Genomic DNA, 27,767 nt, shown 5'->3' on the forward strand with positions numbered 1-27,767 from the left:
CAAACATCCAAACTGTACTCACCTTCTACATCTTAGAACTATGACCATTACAATAGCACCTATAAGAGCCGATATGATTGAAACTATGATTAAGGTGAATGCCCATCCAAGTTCGCCGGCGGTATCTGCAAGAGGGGAAACAAAAGTTTAATAAAATCTCAAGATATATCTTTAGTCGGAGCGTGTGTGTGTAATGGGTGTAATAAAACTGAATGATCGGCCTGGGCAACGGTGGATGTAATGTTTTTATGATTATGCAATTTTTATGACGCGATGGCGATAAAGATGATGAATTCATAAAAAGTTATGAATATGAATGGGTAGTGGAGTATGAAATATGTATATAAATGTAATATATGTTCTTAAATGAAGGCACAGTGGGGTGGCATGGTCTCTCTTATTTATAAAAAATGTTGATTAAATAATTGTAGCTGAAAATGTTTTCCTAATGGTACAACTTGAATTATTTAATCAGATCTAAGATTATTTGTTTTGGCCCATCTGCCCACTGTATAGATATCCAAAGGTGTTTTTGTCTAGCAATAACCAGGAAGACGGAAACTCTTAAATTCGTGAGTGTAGTCAATTAGGCCTTTTCCCGCAGAGACTGCCAGGCGATTAAAGCCGCTCTCGAAAATACAGGACTTTAATTCGAGTGCGGCTCTGCTTCCCCCAAATGCTCAATTACGTGTGTATGTACGCCGTATTTAACGATGCAAAATTAATTACAAACTTTATTATCTTAACAACTTGAAACTGAAGTCGAGGCGGTCGTCTCCGTCACCGTTAGCGTCGCTGCCCCCGCTGGTGATTTAGAATATTTATGGCCGCAGTTAAATGAGGCGGCCAATGGGTGCAAGCGGAAGGGGAGGCACTCCCACCCCCCCTCTCTTGGCCTGGCCAACACATGCCGCTGCGTTTTTGACCCTTTTCGCCTAGCCGTTATCTCTAAGTGGGCATCGCTCGCCGGCTGGCGCACAAAGGGGGAAAAGGTTAAATTCAGCAAACAGAAATCAACACGCATATAAATATTTCAGACCGCCCTTAGCCTTTCTACGCTATGTTTTATATCCTTTTGATAAAAGCCGAAGCGAAATTGAAGATGAAATAGATAGGGGTCAGTGGGAGTCGAATAAGAGATGCTCTTACTCTTCGGATTATTTTGAAAAATAAACATTTTACAAGTCAATTCCCCAAGATTTTCCATTAAAAACGATTTCTTCCATTTAACATTTATATTCACTGACTAAGAAGTCCATTTGTTCTCTTTGAAGATTTTACCTTGAACTACTTAGGCCTTTGTATCTCAAATTCTTGACCAAACTCCGTAAACTCTTTCTTAGAGAATCGAACAACAATAAAGCAAGGGAGCTGCGAAAATGAACGTAATTTAGCCGCTACTAACTGATGAATGGACTATCAACATTTGCCTGGTACCCCTGGGTCACTCCCTCTACTGCCCCCACCTTGCCTTTGACCTCATTTTCGCGCTTATAAATTGGCTGGCCCCGTTGCCCCTTTCCTTGTCGTTTGTTATCTCATTGTCAGTTGCTTAAATATTTATGCTATGCCCGGTGCTATAATGAAAGCAAACGCCATTATGTTCCACTCCATCTCCTGGCTGGTTTTTCGGAGTTCCAGCTCCCTTCACGGTCTTCGTTGTCTTCTGCTCTCCATTGTAATTCAATTGGCCAAAAAACGTAGCCACGAGGCGAACTCGGGAGCGCGGAGTCCAGAAACTGGAAACTGCGTAACGTCTTTGGAAACTGGGTAATTAATAACAAACAGAATGGGAGAGCGAGTGAAAAGCAATTTTCGCTTGAATTGAGGATGTGGGCGTGGTCAGCAGGAAGCGCGTTAATAAGCGGCGCCTCAGAAAGTGTTAAATAAAACAAGAAAGGAAAGCTAACTTCGGGCGGAGCCGAAGTTGATATACCCTTGCAGTTAAAACCGGATATATATCGCAAACATCGGATTTAGTTGGCCGATCCTTATGATTACATTATAATAAAACCAATTAATTAAATTACAAAATCTAAAAAAAAGTCCCAAGCTTCTATCGTCAAAAAAAACAAAGTTGTTATTTTTACTAAACACCAAATACCATTTCTGATCGTTCAGTTATATGGCAGCTATAAGATATAGTCGGCCGATCCTTATGAAATTTGGTAGGTTGGATCAACTGACCAAAAATAGAATCTGTATGGAATTCCAGCATTCTATCTTCAAAAACACGAAAGTTGGGTCATTTCCGATCGTTCAGTTATATGACAGCTATATATATAGTCGGCCGATCCTTATGAAATTTGGCACGTCGTATTGTTTTGCCAAAAATAGCTCTCATGTTAAATTAGAACTTTCTAACTTTAAAAACACCAAAGTTATACCATTTCCGATCAATCAGTTATATGGCAGCTATAGGATATAGTCGACCGATCCCGGTCGTTCCGACTTATATACTGCGTGCAAAGGAAAGAAGGGTGTGTGCAAAGTTTCAAGTCGATAGCTTTAAAACTGAGAGACTAGTTCGCGTAGAAACGGACAGACAGACAGACAGACGGACAGACGGACAGACGGACAGACGGACAGACGGACAGACGGACAGACGGACATGCTCATATCAACTCAGGAGGTGATCCTGATCAAGAATATATATACTTTATAGGGTCGGAGATGTCTCCTTCACTGCGTTGCACACTTTTGGACAAAATTATAATACCCTCTGCAAGGGTATAAAAATTGAAGAAAAAACCAGAAACAAAAACAGAGAAAATGAGAATAACGAGCTCCACTTGTTAATTGAAGTAAAGAGTTGACGGAAGCGAAACAAAGTAATCATACAGGGTAAGTTCTTTCTTTGACCAAAAAAAGGTATTTTTGTTAAAAAAAAAAAGTTTTAAAAAAATTATGCAATATAATTAAAGGTCATCACTAAGGTCTCAACTTAAACTTAACGATCAAAACAATAAACAATTCATAAAAAGTTAGAAATGTCAATGTCTCATTAAAAAACACTTATATTAAGTTATGATGGAGGTAAGAATTCAAGGTTTCTGTTTATACTTTTAGGCAATTATCTGAAGCAAGTCCGGATCAGCTTTAACTTCGAGGGGCTATCGCATGCAACATCTGCATTCCTCGCCTCGATAGTTCCCCCAGTTGGCGGCTCAAGGTCCTCGCCGCTGTCGCCTGTCGGATGCTGTCAGGCTCTGATCTGAATGTAATTCCCCAAAAGACTCGTAAATAGCTGAAACATCGAAAGCAGGGGAACCCTTTCAATCGGCCAGTTGTATTTATGCCACTGGCCGGTCTTTCGGCCAACAGGTGTGCGCTGCTCACCGCTCTACGCAATCGGGCCGAATCGAGGGGCTGGTCCTCAGGTATTTATTAGCAGCCCCCTACTCGTTGACTGATCTATTTCGCTGAGTCCGAGCCTGGCTCTGAGCCCTAATTGGCAACTCATTAAAATAATTTCGTGCAGTGACCAGTAACCAGTAACCCGAACAATGTCTGCACTGTTGTAGTTTATATTTTTCTGTATTGTATTTCTTGTTTTATTTTTTCTGTTTTCGGACATAGAACATGGCCACGGACTTTTTAAGGTTTTCTTGGAAGTTTTAGGACTTGACACGAGCAAAAGTTTCTGCAGCTGTGCTAAAGTTTTCCGCGGAACTGGCATGTTGCAGCCAAGCGAGCAGCAGCAGCAGCAGGAGGTTGCCGCAGATACATCCATCAGATACAAATGAGAGCCCGCAGATGCAACCGCCGACCGCCAACTCACGTCTGTGTCTGTCTGTCAGCAATTGTAATAATCGATCTGCATGCGGATGATTGATGATGCGTTTCGGCCAAATGCACTCAAGATTTATGGTCCCCACCACCCGCTCTTCAAGCTTACCTAGGGATGGATATCTCAAAGATAAAACCAGTACTTATAGGTTATAAGTTTTAACTATAATGGGTACTAATACTTGTTGTACAAAAACTGCCCAATGTCCAAATTAAATGTCATATCTTGTGTTTATTATAATGATTAATGGGCGCAGTTTTTCACATCCCTAACTGCATTCCCGGCGTAGTATCTTGAAGTTAACAGGCTTGTATCTCAAATGCCGAAAGCCAGCGACATAATTCCGATTCCACGACGTTTATTGCGCATTATCGCATAATGCATAAAGCATATGCAAATTTCGACACCACGAACCCACCTGCCCAAGTGGGAGAGCCAGTCCCCCATACCTCCCTCCCAATCCCCAGATGAATAAAGTAGCTGCTGCTGTAAATCATTAAAATTGGCGGCCCACGGCACTGCAGCTGAGCATTTGTGCCCCGAAAACTGTCGCACATTTAATTGCCAGGCCAAAAAATGCCGAAAATGAACAGGCAGGCGGCCACAACAAGTTTGCCCGATGCCGGGCCGGCATTATCTAACAACGTATCGGGCGTATCGGGTGTACCGCGAGTGTATCGCGAGGGGGCGTGGCCGCCGACTGGGGGCCCGCTGCATTCGTGCAGAAATCGCCAAATAAAAGGCATCGCCCGGTCGAACTACGACTCAATTAAGAGTCCACACAATTAAATTAAATGGTCGCATTTGTTTTCAAATTGAGCAATTAAGAAATGATTTAGCGACTTATTTGGCGCTGGAATTTTCGTGCGCTGACGGTGGGCGGCGATTACTGATACTGTGATTCAAGTTAAAGTCGAGATAATTAATTGAACGGCGAGCAGATGATTAAAACGGTATTTGAAGCTATCTATCTGTGAGTATCAGGCTTCCGGCGAAAGTCGACCCCCTTAGCCGAAGCCTTTCTTATAAGGAAACAGCAGTTGTGAGTCAAAAGTCACAGAAGTGCATATTTCTGCCAGGCATTCCCTTGCCAAGCTTTCTTGCCACTTTCGGGGAACAACATATGGCCCGGAATAAGCCCGATTCCCAAAGAAAGAAAGCTGAAGAATTAAATGACAAATTAAATAATGTCAGCAACGCGGCGGTGTCCAAAGGTTAAAGCCATAAAAAAGAGGGCCAGGTTGCGTACTCGGTTAAGCCAATATAATAAATTACATGGCGACAGTGGCGATAATCAAATGAACAACAACATGCGTCCGGGCCGTCCGGGGCCGGGTCGGGCAGGGACAAGCCGGGCCGAAAGTCGTTAAATAAAACGCACTGAAAAAATGTATTTTCTTGCTGTATTTTTTTGCTGAATTTTATTCGCCGGTCAGCGGCTGCAAATTGTCAGCGAAAATGAAATAAAAATTAAACTGAATGCGCAGGCGCAGAGGCAGCGCTGGCGGACTTGGGTGGGGGGCTGACAGGGGGCGAGCGACAGGACCCCCAGCGGCGGCGCCAGAAGATACAAGATACAGATACGAAATGTGGATTGGGAATGGCCCAGAGATGCGACATATGCCGAAAATTTTCAACAGAAGTTCACAAGAGCTCCCAAGAATTTCGCATGCAATTTCGGCAAATTTTCAGGTTTCGTGTTCTCGGTTACCCCGAAAGTAATTGGGCTTTGGGGGTAATGGGGGATTGGAGGCTGCAGGGATAAAAGGATCATTAGCGGGCGCAATGAAATCCTTTTTGCTACCAGCAATAACAACAATTACAAACAATTAGGGGAAATTGAGTTGTCAAATGCGTCGGGAGGGGGTCGTACATTTGAATTGAATCGCATGTGAAACACTCTTCAAACACAGCTCGACACTCATCAGGGCTTTGGGCCATTGTCTGGGACTGAGTCTGCACCTTTTTGGTCTAATTAAGCGCCACAATTAAGTGCAAATGCGACTGTGTTGTGTGTTGTTTGTAATGTGCACCGTAATTACGCACTGCAGACGAACCTGTGCCAGGTATAGGTTTTTTTCCTCTTGGCCCTCTTATGGCCAACATTTTGCGTTGACTAGCGGGGCTGGCGGGGGATGGTTACAACTGTTAATTTGTGGTCAATACCACACGTTATTCAAGCTGCTACCCTGCTGGAAAATTACCTTCCTCTTTGTTTTGTTTTTTATACTTTTTGGCAGGTGAGAGAACTGGCTACTGTTGTAGCCGTCATTAGCCGTTGTTTATTCAGAGTTTTTTCCAAAGCCGTGTTTTTTGTCTGTTTAATGACTTTATTTTACAGCAGTGGCAAATGGCGTTGTTGGTAGTTTACTGAACTGAATTCTGAATTTTTAATTGCGGGGGTGCTTCCAAAGTTTGCTTGTCAATGTGGCGATAGAGACCAGTAATGTGTTTTGGGGTAACAATTTGGATAAAAAGAAGGAATTAGATGGAGAAGGTAGTCAAATAATAAAGGTTTTATAGTACAAATAATCCCTTAAAGATACCTTGAAGAAAATCAAATAAAGCTCCTGCGAACTTTTCACTTAAGAACCTGCCAACGAACTGTCTGCCAAGTTTTTTGTTTGTCCTGTCTGATTACTCCAGTTTTTTTCCAGCCCTTATTGTTACTTTTGGGCCCGGCCTGCTGCTTGGCACCCATGGCAGATCTATAGATATTGGCATATTGCCATTAAATGACTCTGACTTGGCAAGTAAAAGCCAAAATCTGTTGACTGTCACTGAGAGGGCTCTGAGGAAAATTCAATTATGCAAAAGAGCAAGGAAATTCAATTTAGCAACCGGGTTCCGCTCCGGGCCGCCTTTAATGGGGTTAAGTTTTCTGGCCTAGACAGTGCGTTGAATTAATGTTATGTCAACGTAAATTATTATTTATTTGTTTGCCACACGAGAGACACCAGAAACTTCGCTCCCACATAAACATTGATTAATTGCCGAAAACAATTAGTGCATTAACACGCTTGTGAAGCACCAGGGCCGCCACAGTGGTGGAAGCAGGCATAAATTAAGCTCGACCAGAGTTGCCACATAAATTAGGCATTATAGTGATCCCGGCTTGATAGAGATCGGTCCCCGACCGGAGCAGAGATGCCCGGCAAATTAGGCAGAGCCAAGAGGGAATATTTCGGCCACTGCCATTTGTCAAGACAACCGACATAAGTCCCACTACGAAAAACCGCATACATAAAATCTACATAAGAGTTATCATTATTAATAAGGAGAAGCCAAAGCCGTGGCATTTTTAATTCTCATTTAATATGCGAAAGTGTCCAGAATGTGTATGGGATTTCCATACAATCAAATGTCTCAATTATACCTGAAGCTCTTTAAGTTTTTCGGTTTTCAGTTTTCCGTGCCAACGGAATTTGCATAACAATGCCAACAAATTATCTACTAAACATTCATGTAATTATTTAGAGGCAGAACTATGTATGGAGAATATCTCATGCATATTTCTCAGATATTTCACCCGGCCACTTCATTGGGATCTCCTCGCTTTCAGCGTCCGCGGCTCGTTTAATGCTGAAACGTCTTAATTGAATTTGATATCTGGCCGTGGAATTTCTCTAGAAAGAGGAAACCTTTTAGGCATTTCGATTCAAGGTATCACAAATTGAAATATTTAAATGTCATGGCTATGAAGTGACAACAGTTTTATATGCCACACGGCACACGGTTCGGTTTCTAAGAGGCAAACGATCCCGATCTTTATCTATAGTTTCCCAAGTGCCCTTGCCCTTTGCTCATTAGGTTTATCACACGCGTTTTGGGGCAAACATTTCACCTTCTTCTATTTTGGGCTGTGGATCCTTTCCGAGGGCACCCCGCAGTCACACCAGGTAGAGTCTCTGGCTAGACAGGTAAATAGAGTTCCAGTTCCTGTTTGACTTTTAGTGCTGCATGATAAATGTCCCTCGTGGGTCTTGTGTAACTCTCAGGTGTTTTGTTCTCGCTTCTTCAAATGAGTTTCTTGAGTTTGTTTACGCTGGCCGGGGAAAATGTTAAAAAGATTCATGGTTCGGGATTTTAATTGTGTAATTGTGACTCTATTCAAATGAACGCCATTCATCAGGCTCGAGGCCGCTCTTAAAGGACTTGTTTTCCTCCGAAAACTCCACTCATTAGTTTGTGCTAACCCCGAAAACTGATTAATTGCGTTTGCTATTCCCTGGGTAGCATTCCAAGTTTTCCCAAGATTTTCCCCTGGCAACATTTGGCAACTTTTAAATGGAACCTATCAATGGCAGTTCGTTCTCCCAGTTGCCAACGCCGAGGCACCAAAAAACTTTGGCACTCGAATGACAAATGGAACCGCATGGCAGCCCAAGGAATGCGCCACTTCCCAAGGAAACAGATGTGGAGCAAAGGGCGTGGGGCATGCGGCAGGACGGAGAAAGGCGGGCAGAGGAGGCGTGTCAGGGTACATATTTTACAATATTTATTGCTTAGGCGAAAACTTTTTGCCAAGTTGAATTTTAATTAGTTTTGTATATTTGCCTCTTTGCATTTCCACGAAAACTTTACCGCAAATATAAATCTTGAATGGCAGTGTGTTTTTGCCACGCCCACTCCCACTCCCATCCGCCACTCCCACCACCAAAGCCGCCCTAATTTGCCAGTCGCCAACTTTATAGGCAAAGTCAATTAGGCCAAAAAGCATGAGAGGCCCAAGAGGCTGGCAGGCATTTGCTTATGATTGGAACGCAGAATAAACAAATTCAAATTTGTGATTTAATGAAGCGCAAATCAAATTTAAATTTGCCAGGAACACCGGCCCATCTATGCCAGATATGTTAATTGGTGCAGAAAGCTATGTTTTTATTGTTTTGAAAATATTTTTTATGTGCCCCCGAGAGCTTAAAAAATCAAATGTATTATTTATGAGGCGGCCCAAAAGATTCTTTATTTTTGGAATGCCATTTGGAAAATGCATAAAATCCCACTCTAGACACGCCCACTCCCAGAGTCAAATGGAAAATGTTGTTTCATTCGGCTGATTATTTATATGGCACATTATATATACATTATTGTATATAAACAGAAATTCTTATAATAGTTTTCGAAAGGGATTTAGGTGTGTTTCGGAAAGAGTTCTGGTTTTTTATGGCTCATTTAAGCGATTTTGAGGATCGATTTGGGTAACCAAAAGATTAGTTTCTCAACTCGATTTGAAGTAATAGAAAAATGTGAAATCTAATAGAGTTTTCCCTTGCGAGTCTATTTACCAAACCGGGTATCATATCTGATGTGTATCAGAAACTGTCCGTCCCCTCAACTAGGTAAATAATAAAACGAAAGTCAACCTTAAATGCCACAGTAAAAGACAATTAAACAAACAAGGGGCAAATCGTAAAAATGTTGAAAACCAGACCAGAGACCAGAAAGAGACATTTTACTGTTGTCCGTTGTTGATCCATATCGCTCGCCTATGCAAATGCAAAATGTAAGAGGGCCTGGGATATCATGGCACGATCACCCCGCCCGATGTCCGGGCGGCTCGGCCCCAAAAAAGTCAACAGTTACATGGACCTTATCTACGCCATGCATCGCGTTTAATCAAAATTTAAACAGTAGAACACAGGCAGGGTTCTCTCATAAAAAACGGTACAGCCCGGGCTTATTTTTTTAGGGCTGACCAGGTAGGCTGTCGTAAAAACATATTCGAAATTAGTCAAACATTAGGTGTTAGAGCAAACATCGGCCCGGAGGACAGGAGCGACGGTTGTCGTTGCTGTCGTTGTCAGTTCATAAAAAATTTTATGATCTTTGACCGGCTCTGTTCCGATTTAATGAATAGCGACCGGGCCGCACTCCCACCACCTGTCTGAATTCGGGTCGGAAAAGTGTTCTCCCCAAATACCAAACTGGTTTGCGGTAAAATGCCTAAATTCATTTGATGGCGAGCCTCGCTGATCTTTTGTATCGGACTTAATCGCTCGAGTTTACCTACATTTTAATTTAATTTGCACCAGATTGAATGGCTGAATGGCAGCTGGGGGTCACTAGTTAGAGCCACTTAGTGGTGCTTAACTCTCTTTTCAGGAGCTTCAGGTTAGCTGCAATGCCATTAAACCTGGCCTTTAATTAAATTTCGCCTCTTGGCGAAATGCTGATTGAATTTCTTCAGAATCCGGTCGGGTAAGTGTATCTTTAAACCGTCACTGACCTCGTCCGCTCGCCACAGGTTTTCCCCAGAGCCCCAAAACAATTTTCCCCCCTCCTACCACCCTGACACCGGGCCGCTTTGGAAAATTCGGCAGAACTCATTCGTCCCTTTCGGGAAATTTAATGCTGACTGACGCACATAATTATCCGCGCATGGATTTTCAATTAGGCGAAATTTATGTGCATTTCTCGAATGCTCACGGCTCATTAGTAAATTAGATTTTTCAGTTACTAAAAATACAACACGGCCGCCAGAACTTGTCGCTTCGGTGCAAAATTTCGAAAGTTTTTGTTTTATTTTTTTGTGTGCCTCCCCCCATCTCTGCTAATGAGCTGTGTGTCTCTGGGTTTTGTGGGGGAGATGTGAAAAAAAATTGATTTTTAATTTTTATTTTTCGCCGCCAACAAATAGAGCCACGAGCTGGGCCCCCCTCCTGGAAACTGTTTATGTTTCGAGTCGGGAAAACTGAGGCTACAGTTTCCTTTGATGTTGTCGCTGGGAGAGTGAGACAATGTTTGTCTGACGTTCTGCAAGATGGGTCTTTGATCTTGAACGGCAGAGTCGGATATCGTTTCACAAATAATTAGGAACAAAACGCCGCAGACGGATAGCGGAGAATAATGGCACGGAATTAAACGCATAAATTGTAATTAAAAAGTGAAAACTATTTTAATCAGCGTTTCAGCAATTCTATTAGCGGAGCACCCGCATTTCCAGCTCTAGATATAAGTATAAGAATTCTGTGTGTGGTCCAGATCGTTTTTCAGACCAGACCTCGCGGGACTCTCCCCTAATTGATTAAAAAAGGAACAAAGCCAAGGGAGCTGCAGAACGACGACGACGCCACAATAAAAATGCAAAATGTAAACAAAGTTAAAAATATTATGGAAATATCCCACACACATCTAGAGACGAGCCGGAGACGGAGGCGACCCAGTACCATCATAATCATTTTGATGCACTGGCAGTAATAATTTCGATCTCTTTCAAAGCGTTTCTTGTTTATCTTTTTAGCATTTTGCATGGCTGGTGGGGAAACCACAAAAAAGCCAAAGAAACAGAACAAAAAAATAATAAAAAAAAATGATGAATAAAACGGAGGAAAATTTCAACAACAAACGAAGCAGAAATTATGGAAAATTCCATGAAAATAGCAAATAAGTTTTCTCACTTCTATTCAGCTCCTCGGGTGCTCTGTGTGTTATGTTTACTTTTTATGGCTTCAGGCCACAGTGCGTTTGCTGCAATTATACGACTCAGAGCACACAGAAGGAAGGAACCATTCCACGAGGTATGGCACAAATAGTTGGGAAAATAAAAAACACCAGAAGAATTCACTCATTTCCGCTCAGAGTTTACTCTACTCCTCCGTACATCCCACAGCAGATGCCGAAAAAACGAATCACGTCTCTGCGGTTTTGCATAAATTTCATAATCTTCAGATTAGTCATGTATTTGGCCAAAAGCTTGGTGTTAACCAGCGACGACCTATGGTCAGTGGACACAAACGATGCGGAAAATGATTAAAGCTTAGTGCTCAAAAGGCGCATTGTTTCCATCTTTTAAGACAGTGTTGTTAAAAGGTAAAAATATAAGATACCAATGATATAAAATAGGAATCCGTCACATGCGTTTTTGCATAAATTTGATCATCCTTAGATTAGTCATGTATTTGATCAACAGCTTGGCGGTGATTAAAAATTGACAGTGGATAAAAAAGTGAAAAATGATTACCTCAAAGGCTTATTGTTTAAATTCTACAAAATAGTGTTGAAAAAAAGAAAAAATTTAAGATGGAGATTAAAGGTCATAATTATCCCGACTTTATATTGGTTCTTTAAATTTTAACAAAAACTATTTTTTTAATATTACTCCAGCAAAAAAAAAATAAGGCGATCAAAGCTTCAGGCATTTCTGCTTAAAGTCACCTTTTTATGGAACGACACTTGAATCTATAAAAATATGGCTAGTTCTAAAAAAATAAGCTGCTTACACTCCCACTTGAACAATTTTCTCGCATCATGTGTTGCCACTAATCCTGTTATTGTAGGGAAATAACTTTTCGAATTGCGTTGAGCTAGCATAAATCTGCCAATAAATGTTTTCGTCCGTGGTCCTTCAATATTTATGGTGTAACCAGGACACAAAGGCTCTATTAGACCAGAAAAGGACGCAAGAACTTTTGTTTATTATTGTTGTTGCTGCTGTTGTTGCCATGTAATGCTTTATGCGGCCAAAATCAGCAACTTAAATTTATTTATTTGAATTTATTTCACCACCACAATAAAAATATCAAAATAGGCGGAAGGAGCCGTCGACTTCAACAGCTGCTGTTTTTATTGTTGTTGGTGGACGGACGGACCTCATTGTTCCCCTGATATTGTTTCTGATATTGTTGTTATTGCAATAAAACATTTATTCAACAGCCGCACAAAGTCAAATACGAGTCCTTTTTTGGGTCTTTGCCTTGGTTTGGTTTCGTTTGGCTTTGGCTTCTGGTCCGAGACCTTTCATTTTTATTATTGTGCCACAAATTGTTGTAAATATTTGCAGAATATAGAATTGTTACCCTTTATGCGTTTGGTTATTTTTTGTAATGGTTGTTATGGGTGCGACGGGAGGCATAAAGTGGGGCATAAATTATACAAAATATGCTGTTGAAATAATCAAGCGGTTAACTTAATCTGCCATAAAGAAAAAAACATGTGAGACTAGAATGGCTAAACGGTGGAAGAGCCATAAAAATGAGGATTTCCTTTTATTAAAACGATTTGCAGTAGGGTTGGGCTTCTATTTCCTGAAAAAATAAGCTTTGAATCGTAAACGGTTTCCTGGTGATTGTAAGCCAATTTTTTTTAAAATCTACATACTTTAATAACAACATGTATTCAAATTGTATTTTTTTCGTATTAATCCTTATGCTGGTTCCCTCCAATATTTCAACTAAAATTAATGAGTGTCTGGCTTCCATTTGTGTGGGAACTCCTACCATCATATTTTTCTCCCCAACTTAACGAGCTCAACTTTTGCTTGTTTTTCGCTTTGCATATAGAGTCCTAATAAAGACATTTAGGCGGGTCGAAACTTTTTCGTTTGTTTTTTGTTTTCGCTTGGCAACTTTGTTAGAATAATTCCCAGAAATGCTCGGCACCCAACGAAATGTGTCGCCTGGGATTGCCTTTACCTTTGTCGAATTCTGCATGCCATTTGATTAATTGCCATGCAAATTATGGTGTAAATATAATAACATTTTATTCAGCTGTCAATTTTGCGGCAGAGAACCGAACCGAAACAGCCGCAGAAACAAAGCAAGTCCCAGACATGGGCACGACATGCAAAAACTCAATTTGGAGACTCGGCCAGATGAAGCGGAGTGAATGGCATTCGCTGCAGTCCAGGCACGATTTTTTCCCTATTTTTTCCAGCTTGGAGTAGGGATTTGTATAGGGAGGAAATATTAGATGTGCTATGTTGGAAATAATACACTTTTTATAAAGCATTTGTTACAAAAATTTTCCAAATTATGATAATTTACTCTGCAATTAATAAGCAATTAAATTATTTTAATTATGTTTTAAATTGTATTTTTTTATTTTATGACTTCCATGGATCTAGTATACCCTTCCTAGTGTAGTTCCCGGTCTGTATCCCTATGACCGAAAACAAAAGCCCGAAACCAACCGCTGCAAACACCTAAGCACAAAATTAAGACATTAGTCAAAACCATTTTTTGCCGCTCTTCTCGACTTGGCATTTTTCTCGGAGCAAGCTGCTGAGTGGCCTAATCCCTTTGCAAAAAATACAAAACGGTGGAAAATATTCGCCAAAGGCTGCCGCAGGTACTTCCATAGAAGTGCTGCCCCTTGTCCAGGTGAGTGTTGCAAATTAGTTGACACGTCGTTGGAACCAAAAACTGGCCACAGGAAATCCCAGACATTTGGCGCGACAAACAGTCGCCCAGTCGGCATGAATAAAGTCATTTATATATATAAATATTTGTATATACGTATGTGCATGCATAGGAGACCCCGTTGAAAAATGCTGAAAGTTCCACTCCATTCCTGCTCTATAATTAGCCTAATAACGCCAGGCACCCATCGCAGTCTCAGCTCTGGCCAGAGTGCGGAGTGCGGCGTTTGAGCCGAAGTTTACTATGTATAATGACTTCAATTTGCCCTGAAAGCGATTCCTGGAAATCAAATACGGCAAACAGCAAACGGCTAAATGCCATGCCATATCCCAGTCCACAGTGCCGACCATATATGTATGGACAGCGGTCATTTAGCATTCGCTTTGTGTTATTACGAGAGTTATTTGGGTTATGGGGTGAGTTCTAACAGGTTCTGCTTTATTTTGTTGGTCGTCGAGGGCGAAATTTGCATTTAAGCCGGCTAAGTTGGATTTTAATGTAAATTGCATGAGTTTAATTCGAGCTTCATCTTGCATTTCCCCGAATTTCCGCTTTCCGTTTCCCTATCGGCTGTGAGCTCTTGACCAGGCTTCATTTGTTCTTGGCCAAATTAAAGGCCGCACTGGCTCTGTCCTATCTATCTCATCTTGGGCTGCCCACGCCCAGTGCTTCATATTTTCATAAGTTTTTCCCCATCTAAGTCGCCGCCTTTTCCTCCTCCCTACTCCTGACTGATTCCTTTACAAGCGCAGAGACAAATGACTGGCGATGTGCCCGGGCGATAGTGCCCCGGAGGATCCCTGGATCGCCGGCTCCGAACTTTGGCGGAACAACGCCTAAGCCAAGAGCTGCCACAAAGAGTTATGTGCACAAATTAAATTTGCAAACGCAAGTGCACGGCAAGAAGTTGTAAGCCCTTTAGATATTACTTTAAAATATTAAATAGAAATAAATAGGAATTATTTAAAAAAATTTTAACTTCTATTAACAAATTAACTATATTCGGAAGAGGTTTGTAAAACCATTCTATTAATTGCTTTTATAAATGGTTTTGTGGCTCCTCTATTTTGTCTAATATTATAAATCCCTCTACGTAATAGTACACTATTTCTTTCTGTGCAAAAGGCGGCGAAGGAGGAGTCCCTCGCAGTGCTTGCCGAAAAGCAATCGAGCCACGCACGCCCAACATCAGTTTGATAAATTGATATCAGCGATCGATGCACGGCGCGCCGCGGCGGCCAGATTATTGTCTTGCCGGAGAGTTTTAATTGAAAAACGACAGGAACAGGACCAGGGGCAGGGGTAGGGCAGGAGTAGGTAGGACTGAAAATATTGCTAGTGAAGGGATAAGGGCTAAGTACTCACCTATGGAACCGTCCAGGGAGTATGCATTCCGCTGCCAGGCCCACGTGCACAGATCGCAGGTGGTCAGGCCGTCGGCGGCGACGCTTTCATCCAGGAAGGGCGGGCGGGGCGGCGGCGGCACAAAGTGTCCGTTCCACAGTCCGTTCTCGCTGGCGTCGAAGGCCAGCGGGGAATCGAAGGTGTCCACTTCGATGGCATTGGCCCACCAGTCCTCGTCATACGGGTCATAGTCGCTAGCCCTACTTCCCACCGTGGTGGCTGCTCCCGCATCCGGATCAGAGTCCGCATCCAGCGGACCCTGCAGCTGACTCTCCATTCCGGCCAGCGATCCCAACCGCGAGTTGGGGAACACGGAGCGCAGCGTGCTGCTGGCATCCCGGTAAACGTCCGCCATTTTCAACCTGCGGGCGGACCTCAGTCGGTGGGCTCCGGCCTCATGGATCGGGAGCAGGATCTGCAAATGGAGGAGTCGTCAAACACGTTAGCTGGTTGCTACACGAAAATGGTCACATAAATAATTAATAATTCATAAATATTGGCAAATGTTGTCAAATTTGGTCACCCAGGCAGGTGAGTTGGCTTGAACCAGTTGGCGTATGAAGTGTATGGCCTACACTTGAAAAATAGTTTAATGATTTCAATTAAATATTAGATTATTTTGCAAAATAAGTAAATTGTTTACTCTTCCGTAAACCTCTGTTATTTGGAAAGTAACTCGTTACCGGTACGCTGGAGGGGCATGAATATCCTTGTTATTTAACAAGAGACTCACCCACCTTATCAGTATGCACACCCCCCACGTCCACCCCAATTAATAACTCGGCAATAAAGACTTAATGCCGCTTGACCAACACAAAAGAGGCGTGGCGGTGGATTTTCCACGGGTGGGAGACAGGTTTTTCGCCTCGGCTACCGAAAAGTTTCCCTCCCCAGCCGCTTCTGACACACATTAATCAGCCCAAGAAAATGCCAGTTGACACTAATGAAGTTTCCTAACAAGATTTAAAAACTGCGATAAAAAACATATGCCAGAAATAAATCAGCATTAAGGGGGCGACTATACAGAATACAGCGGAAACCCTGAAGTGATTGTAGTTCAATGGGTCAGCGGTGGACGAGCTTTAAAAGTGAAACTCCAGACAAATGTGCTAATCAGAGACTCGGACAACGGCCAACGGGCCACAGATCATCGGAAACGAAATTATATCTTTTCACTGTGATTTATAAGCCGGCAATTACAAGCTCGGCCCACTGATCGACCATTATCCGGCGTAATAATGCAAAAAGTCTGAGAGCTATAAATACCGCTCAGACAATGAAACTTTGAAAGAAAATAGTGAATAAATAAAAATGCCGAAATCATTTATCATAATCATTGTGATTGATTCGTTGGGAAAAAATAAAATATCACAAGTGAATAACAAAAATTTTTGTATATCGTTTCAAAAGGCCGACCCGACCCGATCGGGCCACCAATCGGCCGCCCCCCAGTTTCGCTCATCAGGCGTATAAACGGGGCCTTTTGTTGCTGGCCCGATCGCTGTTGTGGTATCACGTCTTTAGCTCACGTTTTGCTCCATTGAATCACTCACTCAGCTGCGTTACCTTTTGGCCAAAACATAAAAAATCCGAATAACCGAAAACAAAAATTGTTTTCGTTCGGTGACTGACCGGGTAGCAATTGAACTGCCCCCGCTGCTCGGGCCATAACCAATCGGCGGGGCGACTGGCAGGGGATATGTGTTGCGAATATGGCTATATATTTCTATATTTTCCTGGTTCCCATTGCGGTCGGGACGCCCTGCTTGCAACTTTCGAATATTATCAATCATGCAGACATTTTTACGCCCGAGCCGCTGTCAGGCGACCTTAGAGCGCTTTTTGCCTTTATACTTCGCCTAATGGAAGAGTTGTGTTCCAGATATTGTTGTTGTCTATCAACCGTCTAGCCCCCAAATTAGAAACATTAAAGTGATCGGTTTTTTAAGAATTTCTCGAGAGGAGTTCTCGGAAGCCAACGAACTGTGTACTTTTAAAGTCTTTTGAAGCCTAAGTAAAGGAACTATAAATCCTCAAGTGATATTTTCATTTAGATAATCAAAATCTTGGGTTTATGCTTAACGGAAAGGCGGGTGCTCGGTGGGTTTCCTTTCCCTGGATTGAGTTGTTTCTCTGTTTATAAATAACCACTTCAGAAATTTATTTTTATCTGAGTGTGTTTGGGGCTTCTTTATTTTGGCCATCTTCCATATTAATCACACCGCATGAGTTGCTTTCGGCAGACAATGGAGCCACGGGGCCATCTAAGAATGACCTGGGCCGGTGAATGCAATAAAAGTATTTTTCTGGTTGTGTTTCTTTGGCAGAGTAATCGCTTGACCAAGTTTTCACTTTTTCTGCCCGGCACACGCTTTGTGCGTTAGTCAAGTGGCTTAATTTATATTTATGAAAGAGACACACCACTATACACACAACCTCAGACACGAACTGGCGAACTCGTGGAAGAGTTATGACTCTGGCTGACCCACACTCCACGGAGTCGAGGTCTGCAGTCTGGAGTCTGAAACTGGAACTTGGACTGTGGCCATATAATAACAATTTAGGCTTGTTCTCCGTCTCGGGCGGCAATTTTTCACATTAATTACAAATTACAGATTTATTAGGTATGAGACGCCGGGCCACGCCCTTCTCCCCTCTCGCCAGTGCGGATACGTTTTTTCCTTTATTTTTCAGAACCAGTCAACATGCAGGTTACAAGCTTCCCTGGACCTGTCGGCGAATAAAATTCCAGGCCAGTCACATGTTACAGCTCTTGGCCAACTACGCAGCTCACTGAGAAAAAGTGTGCTTCAAATTCTATGAAAGTAATTGGATTTTTTAGCAACAAGTTAACAATTTTCGCAGTGCATCCCCAGAACTTGGCTAAAATATTAATGAGTGTTGTAATTTGTTGCATTGTAATAAATTAATTTTGTGCGCCGCAGCACTCATGAGAGCCGCTTCAAGTGGCCAGGAGCGGGAAGAGGTTGGGTGCCGGGGGAGTCGAAGTGGCAGCGGAACTCCCATTTGCATACGAGAGCAAACCACTTGGAACTCGCCGACCCACCAGAGCCAAGAGCCACCATAAAACTCTACCGGCCGGCGTCCGCGCCTGCACCACTGCTTTCGGCCCTCAGATCTCAATTCCCGACTTTTGGCTTGCAGCTCTCTTGGCCCAAAACTCTTGGCTTGGCTTGGCCGGCCCAGGCTTGGCTGTTGGCAGTGCCCACCACACGCTACACAGAAGTGCATGAGTAGACACTTGAAACGTACTTGGCACTAGACTGATTATAGTCAATTCGTTGAATTGGACCACCAAGTGGCGGCAGTCCGCTCGTCGGTTCCCTCGAATCGGGGCTCCAAGTCATCATCATCGAGGCAGCGGCAGCAGCTGAGCCACGAAGAGCCGCTGCAAAGCCATGGCCAGAATCACTGAGCCGGGCTAGTGGCCAGTCATCGTCATCGACAACGGACACTAAGCCAGGTTAGAGACGACAGTGGTACGTATTTGAATGGGAAGTGCGAATAAAAGGTTAAGACAAAGGACTTAATAAACGCGATTTTAATGGGATATTATTTATAAGAAAGATAAGGTTTTTTGATACATTTTAAGTTAAGAAAACCTAGTTATTAGTACAACGGATTATTTTTAAATTATTCACATATTTTTATAAGGTAAAGAAACCTTTATACTTTAAGAAATATATTCGAAAACCTTATACCACCACTGTACAAATTTCCAGACCAACTATCCAAACTTGAATGGAGCGTGATGGTGGAGCTTCTTCCTCCGATGATTCTACACACATACACACCTTACCCACACATATAATTACTCACTCACACACTCGCGGACTTACACCTATTACAACAACCACTTCAAAGATGGCCACAAGAGTAGCATCTTATTTTGCGCTGCCTTCGACTTCGATGGCGGGCCGTTGATTTTACCCTACAAGGGGATTTCCAAAGGGGGCTTCAATGGGGGGGAAGCCATCTAGAGGAGCTGGAATGAAGCCACATAATGAAAAGAGTGTGTGAAGAATTTTAAATTCAAAATTGCATGAAAAGTCGTGAGTCGCAAATAGCTTGTTGCTGAATGTAGTTGTTGGGTCGGTTGCTGTTATTGTTTTTGTTGCCAGAGCCGACAGATATCCTACTCATCACTTGAGAAAATGAAAAAACAATCATAAACAGCAGGCAGCAACCAACCAACCTACCAGCCAGCCAACAATGCTTCGAGTGTGTACAAAGTAAAATCCACTCGAGAGAAATAATAAAAGCGGCCAACAGACAATCGCTAGAGGTCCATAATACACTTTCAGTGGGTACATGTTCATCAGAGTATTAATTGATTTAAAATTAAAACAAGATAGCTTCATGTTCTTTAAAAATAAGGTAGGTAAAGTTTAAGCCAAATTTATTGTTGGGTTTTAAATTGAAGTTAATGTGATTGTAGCGTAACTTGAATTCGTATTTCCTTTGGGTTTCCAAAGCTTTTTGCCATTTGTTTTTGCTTTCTTTCCGCACTACACCTGTTTGGCGGATCTAGGCATTACAGACAAAACAAAAAAGGGCGCGGGTGGATCGCCGACTTAATAAAGTTATTATAATTTAAGCGTTTTGATTATGCGCCCTGGCAGTGTTTAAAATACCAATGCAACGGCGCCTTTGGGGCCACGTCTTTCGGCCCGGACCCGGCCGCGGTCTTTGGTACCTAGTCCCGCACCATTTTGTTTGTTTGGGCTGGTGTGTGGGGGTAATCTTTGTGATTGGTTGCGATTTGCCTTTAATTTTGTTGCTAGTAAGTGTTGCATGCACGACGGCGATGTTGTCTGGTGCCCGTTGCCGATGTTGCATGCATCCCGTTGGCAAAATGTGCAGCCATGTTAAGTTGCAACTCTTGGCATGGTAAATCCATTTCCCCGCCTGATGCCTGCTGCTTGACTGACTGACTCACTGAGCGAGTGAGTGAATGACTGGGCGAGTGTGTGTCGAGTGTGTCTTTGTGGGGGTGCCTGGCTATGATTTTCAAGTCTCTATTAGAGCGGAAGATTGGTTGTGCAGAAACAAAAAAATCTGGATTCACAGTTGACTTGATTTCCTACATGCATTGCTCTCAAGAAAACCCACGAGCTCAGTGGGCTTGCATAAGGCATCTGGAAATTAATTGGTTGTGTCATGTACGGAGATTCTTAGCAACAATTGCTGATTAGAGATGCATCTGCGAGACGTCGGGAATGAAGTCATTAAATGGAAGGTTCATCTTACAAATTGGCTGATCCAGACACCAGAAATGGCCAGGCTTAGTCACTTGTATGTATCATATATTAAATAATTATCGCAATCCATGCTTTCTTACTCTATAATCTTTTATTAACCGACACCGTAAATCTCGCAATAACCTTTACATAAACCCCACATTTGCCACACTTTCGAAATCGAAGCTCACCTTCACCCCAAACTCATTCTCCTTCATTACAAAAGGCACACTTTCCGTGCCACTACCGACCGACAAAAGGAAAACGAAATGAAAATACTCTCGTACTCAAAAGGTGACAATTACTTTCAATTTTCCGCCAACTTTCCAGCATACCCATGGCCGAGGAGACGGCATGTGGAAAATAAGTTTGCCGCAAAAAGAAAAATATGATAAACGGTTTATCTAAGGCTCGGAAAAGCCGGCTCCAGCTTCAGCTTCATCTGCATCTCCAGCGGCCAGAGACCAGACGGGGAAAAGCGAAACAAAACTGAGGAAAACTGTGAAGAATAGCGAAAATATTTTGCCACAGTCACAATTTCCTGAACTCTTGCCCTTTATGTCGAGCATTTTGTGCCGCTGGCAGCACACTCCAAGCTCCACACTCCACACGATTGCATGAGGAGAGGACCTGCCTGCAATTCGAAATGCAACAGCAGCAGAGGCTGCAACTGCAGCAGCAAGAAAGTGCAACATGATCGGGCGAGTGCAGTGAGGCAGTCGATGATCGCCGCGCTTCGATTTGTATCGCTTTGCATTCAGCCTCAATCTCTCAATCCCTGACCCGTCCTTATGCAGAGAAAAAAATGCTTAAAAAACCATAAAACATTTTAAATATTGAAAAATTATTAAATCAAAGATTGGGTTGTTTCGGAACTATTATGCAAGTTATGTGTGTCCAAAAGGATAATGGACATGTAATGATTTTATGATGAAATGGAAGATGTATTTATCTAATTTAAGAAATAATATTGTTTTCAAACTACTTAGTCAGGCGTTGTTATGAAACATTACTACCCGATGATTTTGTTTAATATCTGTTATCACAAAACCGAGAACTAAAGAAATGTCCTCCTCGTCTGCTTACAAAAAGAAGAACTTATCTCATATCTAAAGGAATGTTATGTTTTATTATCTGCAAAAATATTCTAACTTCAAATAACTTCTTCCAGTGTTGTAATATTTTTCTCCGCTTTCGTTTTGCTCTGATTTTTACGTACATCAGTATATAATTTTTTTTTCAAGTAAAGTTGGTCCGTGCCTTGTGGATTTGTCCATGATTTAGAGTACAGGCGGCATAGTCTTGCACCGACTGGAGCTATCTGGATATCGGATATTTCGTAATAAGTGAGACCTACAGCAGACCTACAGCAGACCAACTTTTTGAGGCCGCTGGCCATTAAAAGCGAAAGTCGTAAAAACTCTTGCGAGTCGATGGGTTTATGCCCTCTTCTCATATGCAAAATCAACACAATTTTTAACCGCCGCGGTCGGGCTGCTCAATTTTATTTACTCACTGCCATTTGAAACGTTTGAAACAATGGCTAGGCATTTGAAACGCTCACTCAGACCCATAAAATCTGAAAGCAAAAAGCCCGGCTCAGGGCAGGGCTGGTTGGACAAAAATTTTATAGCATCTGCCAATCATGCGAAAGGAATTACGTTGAAAATACGCTGAAATGTTTATGACGGATTCATGTGGCAGATTTGGAATCGCAGTGCCAAATCAAGTTTCTATGTAATTTATACTTATAATCTTTTAGAAAAAAAGTTACCAAATTGCCATGGAAACAAAGAAGATAACTTTGCCTTTTATTGGCCAGGCTTTTATGCCCCCATTTAGTGATGGTCTTTATGGGCCCTGTTGATTGCCAATGAAATCATGCCAACTTTGGAATCTAGTCGAATGGCAGATGATTTAGGCTTGGTTTTTATGATGTATGTTTTTCACATAATGAGAAGGTTGTTTAACATTTCAAATTAGCCAGAAATTAGATCATATCTCTGTTTGATTGTATTGACTATGGATTAGTCAAATGCTCCTTTTATTTGTCAAAAAATATGAATAGAGCTCTTAAGTTCAAAATACATTTGATGACTTGCCTCAACTTCTATTGAATAAAAATGTAAATCCTTCATAAGCTGATTGAAACCTGATTTTGAGAGCAACTTTGCCAAGTTATCGGAGCATTCCAATGGGTTCGGTGCGGAGGGAAAACTTTTACTGGATGGCTGGCTGCTGGCTGCTGGTAACTATGTTGCCAAGTTGTTAAGTTCCACGTTAGGAACAAGCGCATTACATACATTCCAATTGTCCCGACAAAATCGTGCACGGGCATCTAATCGCGAATGGGAAACAGTATCTATGCTAATCTGGCTACAAGATCATTGACAATAAAATGGGTTTCCCTCCCTCGAAAAAATTGGGAACAAGAACCTGTAGCCCAAACGAAACTACAAGTCGCAACAAATAATGAGCCGTAATGAGCAATGATCGCCACACAATTAGCCAAATTTCGTTGTTGTTGTTATTTTTGTTGTTGCTGCGGCATTCTGGCAAGTTTATTTTTTTAGGACAAATTAAAACAAAATAAAAACAAACAGAGGAAGGCAAGCGAGTAAAATACAAAAAAATAAACACGAAATTAAACAAACATTGAGGATTTATATGGCCTGGCACTTGGCGAGGCTCCATCGTACTTGGAAATTGCCGGAAAATTACAAGAAAATCGTGCAACTCCAGTTTGCTCTCCGCCAGAGAGAGAAAACCCAACCAAAAAAACCAAAACCCCAAAAAAAATGCAGAGGCATGAAAAGCCACAGCTCAGAGCCCAGTTGGTATCGGTGGACTTTCCAACAAATTTAAACGTTACATGCGAGTAGATTTCAACGCGATCCGATCATCGATTGCTGCTCGTGCACCCACACAGATACTACACCAATACCAATACAAGGCAGATCAGGCAGAAAGGCTGCGGGGTATGATGCAATGTTGCAAGTTGGCGGTAACTCCTTGCCCTCAGGTGCCTTTGCCGCTTTTCACTTTCCGTCCGCTCGCTTGCCCAATTGGCCAAACAAAGTCAGTCAGTCAGCCAGTCTGGCTGGCAAGTCAGTCATTTTTAGTGACTCGGCTCTGGCTTTTGTTGATTTCTACGATTGGCGTACAAAATAACTGCAACTGTCATTTTCGATTTTCGATTCGCGACTCTCTGCGGCGGCGACCTGCTGGGCTTGCCACCAAAGTAAGAAACCCCAAAAAATAAAAAAACAAAAACCAAAATATATAAACATTTTTCGCTGCCTGTCGAGAGGCAAAATGTCAATTTGGCGTTGTTTACTTTTTGCCAAAAAAAACCTTTAATTTGTGCTTTAGACTTTTGAGTTGCATTCGTTGCGCCTTCAATTGCCGCAATTTACCAGGAAAGACCCCCCAGACCCTCTTGGCCCCTCTGAAAAGTCGCTTTAGGCGCGCCATTGAGTGTTAATTAAGCATTTATTCAGCATTGGGTGTCAAAGTTGGCTCTAAAGAGCCCAAAATTAATGCCAGTTTGTGTCGATTTTCTTTTGTTATCAATTGAAAATTTATTTTCGATTTCGTTTGGAGCTCGACTTTGATTTCGATTTCGGCCATAAAGCTAAAGTCCAAGGCGCAACTTCATCGATCATTGTCTGGGGCATTGTCAAGAAATCATACAAAAATAAAATGCCAGAGGGCCAAAATAAGCTAGAGATATGCCTTCCTTGATGGCCTGAAAGACAGCTCTCGACTTAGATGAATCATTTCCCGCCTCATTTCGCCCGAAAAACAAGCATTTTAATTGGTCAATAAAAAGCGGCACGTTGGCCATAATAACAGAGGAAATGCCAGAATATTACCGCATTTAATTTGCATATTTTGTTTGGAAATTTGACAGTTAAAAGCGTCTTATTGGTGTGTAAAATTTCAAATTAAAGTCAAATCAACGCAAACCTGAATGGAAATGTTGTTCAAATTACTTGTTATTTTTTTATAGTGGAGGGGATACATATTTTCCTAAGGGTATACGTATAAGAGCTTATTAAGTTTTAGGATAGAGGCTACCAATTCTATGGTGCTTATAGGTTTTTAATGTGAAATATAAAAAAAAAAAAGAAATATATGCAAGTTTTCTATGAATTTTCTATTATACGAAATAAAATTAAAAAAAAAAGGAAAGAATTTAAAAAAAAAAAGAAAAAAAGAAAAAAAAAAGAAATATATGCAAGTTTTCTATGAATTTTCTATTATACGAAATAAAATTAAAAAAAAAAGGAAAGAATTTTAAATAAAAGAATTTTTTGTTTGTACCACATTTATCTGTAAAGGTGTCTTTAATATTCTTTCGTGGTATCCAAGTTTTAATTGCACTTTCGACACCAAGTCTCTCTGGAACTTAAAGTGCGCTAACCTTAATCGGCGTAGGAAGTGCAACGGTAAACATTATCAACCGACGCCTGACTGGGCGGTGGGTCTCAGGGGGCGTGGCTGGCTGGCTGACGGGGACTGGGGCTGCGTGAGGCAGGAGACCGCGACGTCGACAAGCTGATAAGCATCGCCCAGTACAATGGCACACACTCATCCTAGAAGTTGCAACTTGTGTTGTTGCTGCTGCTTATGTTGCTGGGGCTGCTGGTGCTGCTGCTGCAGTCAATGTGCCAGTTAGCCACTCAACTATGCGTGTCTGTGTCTTTGTGTGTGCAACCTGCAACACTTTCAAACAACTTTATCACACCAGAATCTCGACTCGACTCGCCCAGACTGACTGACTGGATGACTGACTGAATGACTGACGCGGTCTTGATTGAAATGCGACGACAAGCCAAGTGGGTGGCAGCTGCGAAACGGAAAATGAAAAACGGAAAGGGGAGTCCAGGGAAAAGCACCCAGACCCAGGCTCAGGCCGAGGCCCAGGACGGTGCGTATGTATTAATTAGTGTCAAGTGTTGTCGCTTTGAGTTACGCGCCCAGGGAACTATAACACAAAACGATAGTAACAGCCACTTGTTTGCCCAGCTCCAGCTCCAGCTCCAGCTCCCGATTTACCCCGACGCACCACCCTATTTGGGAGTATGTACATATGTATGTGCGTGTGTATACGCTCCTGTAATCGATGATGACACGTTTTGGCTTTTGCCCATGCGCAAGAGCCTCCTGGAGCACCACGGAGCCGCAGCCAGCTGGCAGCAAATTGCAGGCTAGAGCGGCCTCGGTGCATGTGTAAATTTATAAACACACTCCTCTCTGGATACTGTAATATTTTTTGCGCATCCAATTACATTTATGTGCTCGTAAACTAAAAATTCTGCACAGCTCGCAAACGGGTTGCTTGGCAATAATTATAAGCCCAAGAGGTTGCCCACCATCATCCAGCATATATCTACATATACCGTGGGTTATGTGTTCTTTGTGCCTGTGGGAGCGGCCGTTTAGGGGAGTGGTTCTGTCAGAAGCTATATTTTATATACGTTCTGATTTATGAAAGGAAAAATATAGTAAAAATCTTAAATGAAGCCGCTTCCGGAGCTGCTAGGGAAAACTAATCTTAAATTAATTTCCTTTAAGCTAGAGCAGGTCTAAAACAGCTGGTCCCTTCACCAAGGAACGGGAATAATATACCCAATATGGGTAGTAATGCTCCAAAGAACAACATTAAAAGTGATTGAAAATAATTAGCTATAAATAAACGCCCGTATGCTATTCAAAAATTGATTGAAATGTCCTCTCCGAAATCACGTAGGCAATTTCCAAAATCTTGGCAACTTTCTTTTCGGGTTTCGAGGGAAACTCCATCGCAGCAGCCCACATACGACTTCGGAGATCTTAAACTAGAACTACGCCCCGAAAACACCAAACAACAGCAACCGCAATGGATATTGCTGGCCAGCATTGATTGGATTTTCATTTTCGCTTCGCCAAAATGGTGAAGAGCCAACTCTCAGATAGATATACACGTCCAGATATATATTACCATTGCAGGTTAGTGCGGTGTGAAAATTGTTTTAGCCCGGGGCCTCGGAGAGATGGGGAGCGAGAATTATGTGGCACTTTCATATGGCCATAACGAAGCATGTGAATGCCAAAGCCAATTGGAGTTGCTGTTTTTATTTTCTAGTTCACGAGTCGGGCCATTCCAAGGCTGCCACCGGCCAGTGGCAATTAAAATTCCTTCGCTTTTAATAACCGATATCCGAGGCATGAAACTTAAACATGTTTCTCCAATATTGGTTAATGAATTTCGTTATTTTTGTCCCGTATCCGCACCCTTTAAATACTGTTTAGATGTCAGTTTAATAATCAATTATGGGCCGAATGGCTTGTTGTCATTGACCTTCAATCTGGTGCAGAGATCTTTCAGACACATCCACACCCAGGCCTAATAGGGCGGGCAATTACCCGATTTTAAAGCCTCTTAGCTTTTTTTATTTCCCATCTATTTATGAAATTATAATTTGATATTTCAACATAGTTGTCAATCAAAGCTGTCGCTGTTGTTGGTCTATTGTTTCTTATCCGACAACCTTTTTTTTTTAAATATTTAGGCAGGGGCGTGGCGGAGGCACAGGTATCGGGTCTCCTTTGTTGGCGTTATTAATTTGATCGTTAGGTTTTCTTGTCTGCTGCTGCCGTTTGACATGATGATGGGTTCCCCCAGCTCGGAGCACACACTCCACCGTCATTTGGACAGCCAGCAGCCCCCGTATTTCGAGACTTTTGTTCAAATAAAAAATATTTTAAAAACGCTGAACGGTGCGGCCAGAAAAAACATACTTTGTACGTCCCACGCACTTGTCATAATAGATTCGTTTATAATTTTATTTGGCTTGAATTTTTTTTCTACATTTTTGTACATTTTTTATGCAGGTTGATTTTGGCCGGGCTTATACCGCGGGCATTAATCGTAAGCGGCTTTTGTGCCCGTGAACAGATTTAAATGCTATTTGAATTCGTATGGTGTGGGGAGTGCTTTACGAACATACCTCATAAATCCATGGACAGGTTCTGAAATAGAAGAAAAAATTAAATTTAATATTTATTGCATTAAAAGGAGTGGAGTGAACGAATGTTTGGAAAGATTTAATGGAATTGAGATGTTTTTAAATCAAAAAGGCCAATGATATATGATACTTTGTATGAAGAATGATCAGAATAATAATCGAA

General features: G+C 42.0%; 1 protein-coding gene and 1 long non-coding RNA gene across 3 annotated transcripts in view; one reads left to right on the forward strand and one right to left on the reverse strand.

The window, feature by feature from the left end:
* Window positions 1-27,767, reverse strand: part of LOC108129145 (uncharacterized) — a 58,785-nt gene that overhangs the window by 9,833 nt on the left and 21,185 nt on the right. The window contains exons 2-4 of one of the 2 annotated variants that reach the window (XM_017247093.3): window positions 27,587-27,608; window positions 15,292-15,745; window positions 23-125 (exon numbers count right to left, since the gene is read on the reverse strand). In XM_017247093.3, the coding sequence (XP_017102582.2) occupies window positions 23-125; window positions 15,292-15,685 (497 nt within the window). In that variant the 5' untranslated portion in view covers window positions 15,686-15,745; window positions 27,587-27,608. Of the gene's footprint in view, window positions 1-22; window positions 126-13,200; window positions 13,341-15,291; window positions 15,746-27,586; window positions 27,609-27,767 lie in introns of those variants that run through there. The other variant, XM_070280418.1, reaches the window with a different exon arrangement.
* On the forward strand, window positions 2,974-4,033 carry LOC138926414 (uncharacterized). Its single transcript, XR_011442939.1, has 2 exons — window positions 2,974-3,380; window positions 3,580-4,033. It is a non-coding gene; the product is annotated as an uncharacterized lncRNA (long non-coding RNA).

This window comes from Drosophila bipectinata, chromosome 3L, assembly GCF_030179905.1.
Source record: "Drosophila bipectinata strain 14024-0381.07 chromosome 3L, DbipHiC1v2, whole genome shotgun sequence".
In the NCBI taxonomy this organism is placed as follows: Eukaryota; Metazoa; Arthropoda; class Insecta; order Diptera; family Drosophilidae; genus Drosophila; species Drosophila bipectinata.